At 37.1% G+C, this 12,849-nt stretch overlaps 1 protein-coding gene across 2 annotated transcripts in view; it reads right to left on the reverse strand.

Annotated features, from left to right (window-relative positions):
• LOC100933452 (zinc finger protein 883) overlaps positions 1-12,849 on the reverse strand; it is a 48,038-nt gene that overhangs the window by 14,384 nt on the left and 20,805 nt on the right. For both annotated transcript variants that reach the window (XM_023494420.2, XM_031951847.1), the window contains exons 2-5: positions 12,503-12,759; positions 10,996-11,084; positions 1,618-1,744; positions 236-331 (exon numbers count right to left, since the gene is read on the reverse strand). In XM_023494420.2, the coding sequence (XP_023350188.1) occupies positions 236-331; positions 1,618-1,744; positions 10,996-11,084; positions 12,503-12,536 (346 nt within the window). In that variant the 5' untranslated portion in view covers positions 12,537-12,759. The remainder of the gene's footprint in view (positions 1-235; positions 332-1,617; positions 1,745-10,995; positions 11,085-12,502; positions 12,760-12,849) is intronic.

Genomic DNA, 12,849 nt, shown 5'->3' on the forward strand with positions numbered 1-12,849 from the left:
AGTGATGAATCTACTGGGTGATCACTGGAAAAGATTACCTTCTAATTCTCAGATTCTATGATACTGTAAAGTAAAATCAGGTTATTAGTTTATACCAAATGGTTTCCATCTTTTCCACAGATCTGGAGAATGGGGAGCTTTGAAGAAAGCTATCCAACAAACATTTCCAAGATTTTAATCCTTCCTGCTTAACACTTCATTTACCTGACTTCCATTTACTTTCTCCTTTACTTACCTGGGCAGGTGACTCTTGGGATTTCTCTCTCCATTATCCAGGGTTCTTCTCCTTGTTGCAATTTAGATATCACATCAGGTTTGGAAATTCGATAGCCTGCTCACATAAAAAAAAAATATATATATATATACATATATATGTATTTGTGCTGGGACACAGAACCATTATAGAATCCAGGCTCAGCCTGTGGTTATTAGGATTTCTAGAAGAGTCATGATAATATTAAGAGACACTTCATCTTCCAAAGCCAAGACCCGACAAATAGGCTGTGTATTCATGCATAACAATCCTTTGTGTTCTCCTTCTGAAACTGATAGTCCTCAAACTCAGGTAAGCATCAACAAGCTCTGACCTGAAGCTCTGCTATGAAAGGATAACCTTGCCTCACTGTTTCTGCTGTGTGTTTCACTCCTGTTGCTACACTATCTAGCCATAAATATATAAATCAAGAATCAGACACACCAAGATGGATTCCCTGCTCCTCACCTCCCCACTAGGGGATGGTCCCTGGCATCTGTGGGCTTGCTGGCAAGTCATTTCTCTGACTTTGATTCCTAACTCGCCTGTCTCTAGCCTGCTTTGTTCAGCTTCAGTCATCCACAGCGTGGAGGGTGGTTTTTTCCTATTGAAAGAAGGGGGATGACTCAGAGTTCAGATTTGGCACAACGAAGGTGCCCATTTTTACTCCTCAAATTTAAGGCCAGTTAACCTAGAAAAGTTCAGCTAAGCACTTCAAAGGGCATGCATCTTTTAAAAGTTGCAGTAATAAAGATGAATGATTTTTTATATACTTCAACAATGATACTGAATAAGGATGTATTCTGATGGAAGTGGATTTCTTGACAAAGAGAAGCTCTAACTCAGTTTCAATTGATCAGTGATGGACAGAAGCAGCTACACCCAAAGAAAGAACATTGGGAAATGAATGTAAACTATTTGCATTTTTGTTTTTCTCCCCGGGTTACTTTTACCTTCTGAATCCAATTCTTCCTGTACAACAAGAGAACTGTTCTGTTCTGCACACATATATTGTATCTAGGGTATATTGTGACATATTTAAGATGTATAGGACTGCTTGCCATCTGGAGGAGGGGGTGGAGGGAGGGAGGGAAAAAATTGGAACAGAAGTGAGTGCAAGGGATAATGTTGTAAAGAAATTTTTTTCAAAATAAAAAAAAGAAAAAAAAGTTTTAACTGCTTGAGAGGGGTAATGAAGTGGGTTGTGGTCCCTTTAAGAAACTGATTTGTGATTCAGATAACCCCCAACCCCTCCTGGCTGATGCATTATCAGTTCAGGAAGCCTGCATCTTTGATTCTCTTGAATTGAAAAAAAAAAAAAAAAAGATGAATGATTTTGAGTCACAGAGGAAACAGCTCCTTACCCAAAGAGAGTAGATTCCTATAGTTTTCCAGCATCACATCTCTGTACAGGACCTTCTGAGCATGATCTAACTGTTTCCACTCTTCCTGAGTGAAGTCCACTGCCACATCCTCAAATGTCACTAAGACCTAGAACAGCAAACATATTTCTGTTTATGCATGGCCCTTCCCCAATAGAGTGGTAACAGTAGGGATGGAAAAGAGAGAAAAATACCAGAGTCAAAGCAGTAATGAAATTAGTAAGAATTGAATGTGGGAACTGGAAAAAAAGAAAAGAATCAATGGTGATTTCAAAGTTTTGGGTATACTTGACTCAAAAAATGAGATACTTTTAATGGAAAGAAGAATTTAGGAAGAATGATCTGGATTTGTTTTGTTTCATTTGGGAAGGAGGGGAGAATGGGAAAGTTGTAGAGTTCAAATTAAAACATGATATACTCTTCACTAGGTTTCTAAAAATTTTTGTACTTTTCAAGTCTGCCCTTTGGGCCATTAGGAATGAGAAAGGGAAAGCAGGAAAGATCAATAAAACCACCTTGTTCAAGAAGTTCCTGTTCTCCAACCCCTCACAATTGTATCATTTAAGGGAAGCAGCTTAGATATCATCTTGCCAAACCCCTCACTGACTGAAGGTCTCAAAGATGAAGCGATTTACATGAGGTCCGATAGGAAGTTAAGGGATGGCCAGCATTGATGCCAAGCTTTTCCAGCACAATATACTGGAAAGTTGTTTCTGCTTAATAAAGGGAAATTCATCCAAACAAAAAACATATGCACTATTCACAATCACTTTTTACAGAAATTCTGGCCACTCAAAAATTCCCCAGAAACTTTTCAAAATTCCAGAAATAAAAGTTTTTGTTTAATCAAAGTTTGTCAAAACCAAAATATTCACTTCTGTTTGGCTCTCACTTTATTCATATAAAAAATAAAGAATCAAATTAGATATCTGTAAGGTCCTTTTCAATTCCCAAACTCTAGGGATTAGACAATTTATAAGAGGCAGCTAGGTGATGTAGTGGATGGAGCACTGGGTCTGGAATTAGGAAGAATCATCCTCCTGAGTTCAAATAAATCCTCAGACACTTACAAGCTGTGCCTAGTCAAATTACTTGAACTTGTTTGCCTCAGTTCCTTATCTGTAAAATGAGCTGGAGAAGGAAATGGCAAACTACTCCACTATCTCTGCCAAGAAATCCCAAATAGGGTCATGCAGAACCAGACGCTGGGAGGTATAGCAGATTGTTAGTCAAATCAATGATTTATTTCAGGGGTCATTAAACTATGGCACACTGGCCAAATGTAGCCCATAACTTGTTTTTGTATGATAGAAAAGCTGAGAATGTTTTATTACATTTTTAAGTAGACAGCAGGTCAGACTTGGCTTGTAGGCTATAGCTGGCTGACCCCTGGTTTATTTGAACAATTCCCAATCTGGGCATTGTTCCCATGGGAATACAAATACTAAAAACATCCCATTTTATGACCGTTTCTAGAAATACAATGTGGTCAAAAGCAGATTGTCCAGAAATATGGTAATATACACACAGATGTGACTATAAAGCAATGATGGCAATTTCATTTTGTATTTATATATATCCACCTCATTATTTTGTATACTTCATCTATTGAGCAACTGAAGGTAAAGGCAATTCCAAAACATTTGTGCCTCTTTCATTAGATTTCCAACTCTTCAAGAGAAGGAAGTATCTTTTATCTTTCTTTTTAAACCTCCAGTGTTTAGAACAATGTCTGGCACAAAGTATTTATTGACTGAATGACACCCATTAAGTTGGAATTAAATTAATAAATTAAGAGAGGGAGGAAATTGAAAGATATTTTTTCTAATTAATACATTTAGATACAATAGGTCTACCTTGAAATCCCCAGAGCACTCAAGAACATTTCCAGTTGCTCATGGTACAATTACCTGTGAAATGGCTTAGGAGGCCATTAGGAATCAATATGTCACCCAAAGTCTAGTAAAACCCATCCTGGGCCTTTTGCAGGCGTACCAGCCCCCTCTCTTCCTGCTGCTCCACAGTTCAAGGGTACCAGGACTCTAGGCCCCATTTCTCCTTCCAATCCCTTCCCTTCTTCATCCCTTCCCATCCCATCTGGTTCCTTAGATTAGGCAGGCTCCTTAAGTGTAAAAGTTGTTGTGTTTTTTTATGTGAGTGTTTTATTAAAAGAAAACAAAAACAAAACAATAAAAATAAAGGCAGGAAATCAATCCCCCCTTTTAACTTTCCACATCTTATGTGTTTTCTAGTAGCTTCCTAACTTTATTAATTTGTCCTGAACAGAAACCAATAAAAACCAAGGAAATATGCGGGTTTATGAGTAAGCACAGAAAAATATGATTATGGTTTTCATAATTATCAAGATGATACGTGTAATGAATCTACTAATAATTTAGATTTCTCAGAGCTGCCTTTTCTGGCTTGGGAGCTAGAAACTCACAATGCAGCTTAAAATTATCAATAATTCTGACTACAGCTATATTCTTATGCTATACTGTACCTCTGTACATAAGTGAATCAAATCAAGAACCACGGAAAACTGTTCCTATCACAGAACTCTGGTTCTATACTCTGGTGAGAAGGGGTGTCCCAACCCTCCAGCTTTAAAAACAATCCAAGAAATGTTGTTCATTTGTGAGTTTGTCATGGGAAATCAGTCAAACCTTAGAAATAATTGTGTTGCAATTCAGTTTGAGGTTAGGAAATAGGAGAGATAAATAGATTTGAGAATCATCTGCATAGAGACAGTAATTAATCCATAGGAGCTGATCAGATCAACAAGTGAAATAGTATATAGAGTAGAGAGAAGAACCTTGAGAATACCTATTAGCAACAGGGCTAGTGACAGTGGATTGAAGAGAACATGGAGATAAGTAAGGTGAAAGAAGACTGGAAAGCTGGTAGAAGATATGAAGGGCTTTGAACACCATACAGAAAATTTTACATTTGATTCTAGAAATAAGTGGGGAACAATGTGGTCAAAATTATGTTTTAGGTAAATCACTTTGACAATTAAAATGGAGGATGTACAAAAATGGAAGAGACTTGAAGCAGGGTGAGCCCCCAGCAGTCTATTACCATAATCCAGGTGTGAGGTGACAAGGACCTGCACTAGCTTGGTGCCCCTGTCAGAGAGGAGGGCTATGTGTACATGGGGTATGGTACAGAAACTCATAGGACTTAGCAAGAAAATGGATATGGAGGTGAGGGTAGGGAACTAAAGGTGACACCCTCAATTACTCTGGACAATAAGAACAACCCTACAAATGGTATTCCATTCTTGCCTCCAGGATTCTGCTTACGCCATTCTTTCTTACTTCCTCCTTTCAGTGTTCTTCCTCCTTTATCCTTTCTAACTGGCCAAATACTAACCATTTTTCACATCAAGCAAAGATCTCATCTCATTCAGAAAACAGTCTGCAATACACCCACCCCTGGAAGAGAGGGAACTTCTGGTTGGAATGAGGATTGAGGTGGATTCTGGGAAGGTGGCAGAGTTCAACAAAAAAAAAATACCAAATTCTCCAGATTTCCTCTACAAACAAAACAAAATTACGCTCATGGCGAATGTTTAACCCATGTGAAGTGTGAATACCTTTAGGCTAGCTCTGCTAAAAGTAGAGAGTCCTGGGGCTAAGTGGGTTTGGAGGTTGCCTCAGCCTTACTCCACAGGAACTTTCACTACTGGGACAGCTTAGGGAATGGGGATCTGAGTCCAGTAAGATTGCTCCAACCTCAAATGATAAAAAATGTCAGGCCCAGCTATGCTACAGAGATGCAACCCTGGGCAAGAAGAAACTGGAACATCCTGTACATGCAAAAGCAGTGGGGGAGTGAAGCTGCTGGCTGAGGGCACTTACAAGAGGATAAAGTTCTTGGTTTTGGGTTCCAGGCCAAAGGGGAGAACTGAAGTGAAGCCAGAGGCTTCATATCTCTGCTCCATAGCCCCAGTTAGAGATGTTTACACTAGTAAATTCTCATTAAAAAAAAAAAAAAATGAATAGGCAAAGGAGAAAGAATCCAACCATAGAAACTTAGTATGGGAATAAGGAAGATCGGGGTTCATCCCTCGAGAAGGAATTGAAGTAAAAAGATCCTCTCCTCCACAAAAAGTAACCTTAAAATGCCCAGAAAGAATTTACAAAACTCAAAAAAGACTTTAAAAATCAAATGAGACTTAAGAAAAACTTTTTTAAAATCTAAGAAAAACAAGAAGAGTATGAAAAGAAAGTCAATCAACTAGAAAAAGGAGATCCAGGTCTTAAAGAAAATGATTTTTTGAAAATTAAAACTGGGCAAAGGGAAGCTAGTGAAGTTCTAAGAAACCTAGAACTAACAAAACAAAATATAAAGAATGAAAAAAAAAAAAAAAGAATGTAAAACATTTTATAAGAAAAACAACAAATTTGGAGAACAGATCAAGAAGAGAAAACATAAGAATAATTGGACTACCTGAAAGTTATGACCAAAAAAAGAACCTTGGAACATAGGAAGATTATTGATAAATTTTTAAAACCCCAGATCAAATAGAAAATTTTACACGAAACAAACAAAAAACATCCAAATATGCTGATGCTACAATTAGAATTGCATAGGATTTATCAGCGGCTACAATAAAAGACTGAATTCAGGTCTTGAAATATTGAATGAACTAGGCCCGTGGCCAAAAATATTATATCCTGCAAAATTAAGCATAATAATAAAAGAAATAATAAAAGAAAAAATTGACATTCAATAAACTCTAAGATTTTGAGGATTTTGTCTCAATCAGACCTGAGTTTTTAGCACATAAGGGCCAACATCAAAAACTAATTTCAAGGAACCAAACAAGGACAAACTGCTTGTGTTTTATACACAGAAAGGTAAGCCATATGTCTAAGATTAACGTCAGTAATCTTGGGTAGTCCAAAAAAAAGACTGGGGGGAGAATTGTGTAAAAAGCAAAACTTCCTAGGAAAAGGTAAAAATAGTAATTATGCCATACAAATGAGATGCAGAGGAAGAACCAACACAGATGCATTAGATGGGGGAGGAGAGCTGGTAGTTCTGAAAATCTACTCACATTGAGAATGGGTTAAATAGGGAATAATACATATACATATATACAAGAAGAGAAATTTAGTTTCGATACAGGAGAGGGGTATTTATATATACACCTATATGTATTTATATATATACATATATATATGTATACACACACTATAAAAGGTATAGCACCCTCCAAAACCTATAAAGAAATAAGGGAGGAAGAAATAGGATAAGATAGGGTATAGAAGAGTGTGTAGATCATAAGGTGTTTAGATTAATGGGAATGAGATAAAGAGGGAGGGAAAAGATAAGGGAAGGATTCATGTATTGAAGGAAATTAATAGCAAGGCTAGTTAAAGAGTAGAACTAAAGAAGAAGAGTTAGCAGGTATAGGAATTAAGAGATATATACAAACACAATAACAAGGATCAGGAGTAGAATTTAATAGAAAAATAAAAGTAGGGCTAATAATCATTGATTTCAACCAAGCAAACTTTGTGAAAGTAAAAGATTCAATCAAGAGAGAAATCTACATTATATGTCAGTCATATTAACATTGTGTTAGATGCATGTCAAATGTTATGTGTAAATGCATATATATATATGTATGTATAACGTATGTAGGTATATGAATGTATGTATATAGATATATGTATGTGTATGCATGTATATATATACATATATATGTGTGTGTGTTATATACACATAAATAGTTTGGTGGAGGTGGGTAGGTGCAAGGGGAAAAAAAAGAATAAAGCAGAGAACAAAAGAATAACCTACAAGGAAGCAAAGAAAAGATGGACATCATGAATATGATGTCTTCTATTATTATATATGCTTACTTGAAATGACAATTTATCGTTACATATTTTGAATTCTCCCTGATGTTATAGTAGGCACATGACAATATTTTCCCCCTTTTTCTGTCTTTATCTATTTTATTGTTTCTTATTTTGTATTTAGTTTTAAATAAATAATTTTTGAAAAAATAGAATGATCAGGATTTCGGTTTAAATGGGAAGTAGAAACACTATATCCAGGAGGTTGTGAGAGTCAGCTCTTACTGACTGTGCAATTTTCTTTATGAGCATTTATAGCTTGGAAATTGGTACATACTACTAATCAGGGATTATCTTTTTTTGTTTTATTTTGTTGATTGTTTACACTTAAGAAAATATTAAACCTAAAAATGATGGAGAAAATATTAATGGTAAAGTGTGTCAATATTTTAACAACTTTTTTGTTGTTGAGAGCTGGTTGTTAAACTAACATCCCTATTTATAGCTCACAGATATTTCATTTAACATTTTGTGAGGCTGGGAGAAGATTTCAAATTTTAACTACTTGTTTACCAAATCTAGTATCCATCATTAGTACTCTAGATGTAAGCTACATCGTATCTACTTCTTCCTCTAGAAATTTCATCCTTACTCCCTTGCAAGCCCTCTGGAATCCTGTCTGCACTTTTTTCTGCAGCTCCCTCAGTCCCTTCACTATGACCTTTGGAATTGAAAATAAACATTTCTACAGTCTTAAAGCTTTTCCTGAAATTCTCTTCCTTCTCACTTTAAGTATGGAGAATTCCTCTAGCTCCCTGATCCCCAAGTTCCCTGGACTACCTCAGTTTCAACAACCTTCTTCTCTCCCCTGCCTCAGTCATGTTTTTGGTATAATGACATTCAGACTTCACTATCTCTTATAATTCACAATTCTGAAGTCCTACTCTCTGACTACAATCTCCTATTGCTCTCCCTCACCTTATGCCTACTTTTGCCTTTATCTTGATCTCAGAACCTGTTTAACTTCCCCTCTCTTTCCTTTCTATACACCAGCTCTTCAATCCAACATTTATCAAGCATCTATTAGAGGCAATTAAAATTCTATGCTAGGCATTGTTATATAAAGGCAAAAACAAATAGATTTTTAAAAAATACAAACAAAACCCCAACAGTCTCTGGCCTCTATTGGAAGAATAAGTGTAGACACTTATTAGTATATAAGAGATAATCTGAAAAGGGAGAATGTGTGATCCGGGAGTTTCTCGGAGGTGGCAAAACCTTGAACCTTGAAAGAAGACAAGGATTCTGAGATGAGGAGATTAGGAAGGAGTATTCTTTCTCCATGAACCACAGCTGCTTCACCCCCATCCCCCCATTAGAGGGCTGAAGGTAGGAACACTAAACTCTTTCCCAGGCCTTCTTTCATAGAAGGCTCACAAGCTTCTCAGTAGCTCCATTTTCCATCAGCAGTTCTTGGCTTCTGCTCCATGTCCAGTACTCCTTAGTGCCTTTCCCCCTGCTTTTCAGCTTCCTTTTGTGTTGCCCTTCCCCATAAAACTGTTAAGTTCCTGTAGGGCAGAGACATGCTCACTTTCTGTCTTTGTCTCTCTTTTTATTTGCATCCCTAGCACTCAGCCCACCACCTGGCACACAGCACTTAACATATGTTGAATTGAAATGAATCAAACTGAATTGAGTTCATTCACTACACAGAGGTGGAACAAGGAGAATGGGCTTATTTCATGGTCTCTGCAACTTGTGAGGCCACATCAACATAAGCTCTAAATTTCTGAGTCTCAAGATTTCTACTTTTTCTGAGTCTCCTCTTAATAGGCCATAGGTGCCTCCCCTCATCAGCAGATCCCATGATGGCTTCAGTTCACCAGCCTCCATTCAATAACTGACTGTTCTAGTGCCCTTTTCCCATTCTTTATCTGTTAGTACCAATAACTGATAACCCTTTCCCCCCTAAATAAACACTTCAGTAGACATTTTTAAAGCACCAACTTAAGGTAAGCCATATGCTAAGGCATTAGGAATACTACTGAACAAACATCCTCTCTCTACCATAAAGAGGTTTATATTCTACTAGGGATAAATAATTGCTACAAAGAAAAGAGCTGTGTTTAAAATATATACAAAGTAAATACAAAGTGATTAGGGAGTCAGGGCATTGAGTAGGACTGGAAGTACTAAGGGACAGTAGGTGGCAGGAGAGGTGAGCCCTGAATAGAGCTAGAGGTTCCAAGGATTAGTGAGGATGTACAACATTCCAAGCATGGGGGCCAGGCCGAGTACAGAGGCAGAATGTGGAATATAGTATCTGAAAATCTGAAGAGGTCAATTTGGCCAAAATGTATAGCAAACAATAAAAAAGATGAATAATCAGTTTGGAAAGTGGGTTGGAGGTAGATTGTGAAGGGCTTTAAAATGCTTAACAGGGCAATTCGAATGCTATCCTAGAGGTAATAGAGAACCACTTGAGCTTCTGGAGGGAGTGATCTGATCAGATTTGTGTTTTAGGAAAATCAATTTGGCAGCAATGTGGATTGCATCAGATGGCCAAGCAGAATAATTTCATAAAACACAATGCTGATTGGCTCCCCTATACATTCATGCTATCTAACCTCTCAGCTAGATTCTTATTGCCAGAATTTCTCAATAAATCTGCTTATTTATCATTTGTTGATTCCCTGTCAAATTTCTTACTGCAATTACACCAATGTTATTTTTAATTTCCCCCGCCACCGAAATTCAAATAAACCTTCTCTTCATTCTCAAAAGATAACCTGCATTTCTATTATGAAGCCGTCTAATGTGAGCTGCCTTGTCTTCTTTTGTCTGTGCACCCAAATCTTGATATTCAGTTCTCTGACCTTTATTTCACAGACAACTCCAGAAATGACCTAGTTCTTCATTTCCAAATCCCACCATGCTAAACTAGATAACCATTGTCTCATCAATTCCACTTAGTTAACACCTTGTTATAAGAATCCTTTCCTCAAGTATATTTCTCCGAGTTCTGGTCCATTACAAAAAGCCCAAACTTCTAAGCCTGGTTTGAGGGGAAAAAAAAAAAGTTCTCCACAATCTGGTACCACCTAATCTTATAGTACAAGAGCCTTTGGTCTCTACTATATTCTAGTCAAACTGGAACATTGACTTCCCCCTGTACATAGCCTATGTTTCCCTACTGCCCTACCTTTGCTCCCATCATTCATTCATTATACCTGGAATATTTTATTCCCCTGATCTATTGCAATCCTACTTATCTTTAGACCCAGAAAAAATCCCAAATAACCTTTACTTCTTTGGACATTACGTTTGTTTGTGTCTTTTTGTTCTGAATGCATTTCACACACAATATTTTATGAAGTCACCCAAGTAGACATGAAATTACATTTTTATCTTCCCCAGTAGCTGGCACAGTGCTTTTAGGTGGTAGATACTTAACAAATTTATAACCATTCTAGCCAAAAGATATTTCTATTTTAAGAATTTATTGAAATAAGATGGTACTTCAGGAAACAGAATAAAAATCCCAATTTACCTGAGGCCTAGATAGCAGGTGCCCAGAAACCATATTCTCCTCCTTCATGTTTTTCACTTGTGGAAGGGTAGAATCCCGCAAAGGCAAACCTGGGGGAAAGAAGAAAAAAGTCACAATGAAAACAAAGCTACTTGTCACAATTTAGTTGGGTGGGCATACCCTCTACTGTATAAACTTAAGTCTTTTCTCATCCTGTACAATTCCTGTCCATGTCTTTGTTTTTTAATATGAATTTTATTTTACTTTGGTTTTTTATCAAAAATTTACTCTTACCCACTCTCTGAGCTCTCCTCCTACCTTCTCCCTCCCTAAAACAAACCCCAAAGCCTTACAACAAATGTGGATAGTCAAGCAAAACAAATTCCTTCATCAACCATGTCCAAAAATGTATGATCATTCTGGACCTTGAGTTCATTAGCTGTGAGTCAGGAATTGAGTTGTACACTTCATTTTCTGTATCCTAGAATCAAAGTTGGTCATTGCATTAAACGGGGTTCTTAAGTCTTCATATTGTCTTTATAATGTTGTAATTCACATATAAATTATTCTTTTAGTTTTGCTCACTTCACTATGCACAAGTTTAAAAAGGTTTTCCCAGATAACTCCTGAAACCTTATTTTTCATTATTTTCTATGGCACAATACTATTTCATTACATCCATTACTGGTTCAACCATTTCCCAACTGATGACACCTACTTAGTTTGCAGATTTTTGCCAACCCAAATAGAGTTGCTAAAATATTTTTATACATATGAGTGCTTTTCCTCTTTTTTGATCTCTTGGGAATATAAACCTAATTGTATGGGTAAGGTAGTGGGGGAAGGGCCTTGAATTTAGCACACAGTAGTGATCTTTATTGTTAGTGGATACCAGAGAATCTGGATTGTTTTTTATCAGGGAGGTTCAGTAAACTGAAGCTTGGGTCCCAGAGAACCCGACTCTTTAAGCTGTTGTTCCAGAGCTAGCAGTGGCCTTCATTCACTGCTGATAATGCTGTTGACTGACACCCATTCCTGCTTATTCCTGTAATAAAGCTTGATTTAATCCCATAAGTGTTTCCTATGTTACTTCCTTGAACTTCTTAATGTAAAAATATGGACTGACCTGTTTAGCAAGTTAATGCAGTAACATATGTGAATGTGACATGAAGAGTAGGGAAGCCCAAAATGCTCAGATACACTGAATTAAAGTAAAAATGGCAAGAACATCTGGAGGAATGGATATTTCTCAGAGCAAGGTCTTTGGCCTATTATTCCAATGCTCTTGTTTCCAAAGGAGTATAATCTATCCTCTGTTGTTCCAGAAGTTACTTGTTAGACACAAGAGCTAAAAGTCAAGGACTGAATTGGATTGGACATAGAGGCCTAAACAATATCACCCTGTGAGCAGATTACAAGGTGACACAGGAGAGACATCCCCACATATTACCCAAATCTCACCATCTTCCAGAAATTAGGTCAGTTTACCAAAACATTTCCCCACCAGCAATACTTTGACAGTTCTCACCTTTTTCTTCCAGCATTTTGATCAATTCCTTCATAGTCAACTCTTCTTTGCTGATCTCTAGGTGTGATGATTTAACCAAGTTCTGCTCCTTCCAGGTACAATAAACAGGAACTATTCCAGGACCTGCTTCTTGATGTCAATATCTGATCTCTGTCCTGAAATATTAACTCGAAGAGATCTCAGATCAGATTTTTTTTCTCCAAGGATGTATTTCTTTTGGAATATCCTCCTCCACTTTCAATTTCAGCTGTTTACTCCTATAGAAAGATTGACTCAGAATCAATCACATTGATACATCCCTCTGTGGGACTTCTATGAGTCTGAAAAAGAGCTTTCTACTAGGTCTC

The sequence above is a fragment of the Sarcophilus harrisii genome, chromosome 2, assembly GCF_902635505.1.
Source record: "Sarcophilus harrisii chromosome 2, mSarHar1.11, whole genome shotgun sequence".
Taxonomy (NCBI): domain Eukaryota; kingdom Metazoa; phylum Chordata; class Mammalia; order Dasyuromorphia; family Dasyuridae; genus Sarcophilus; species Sarcophilus harrisii.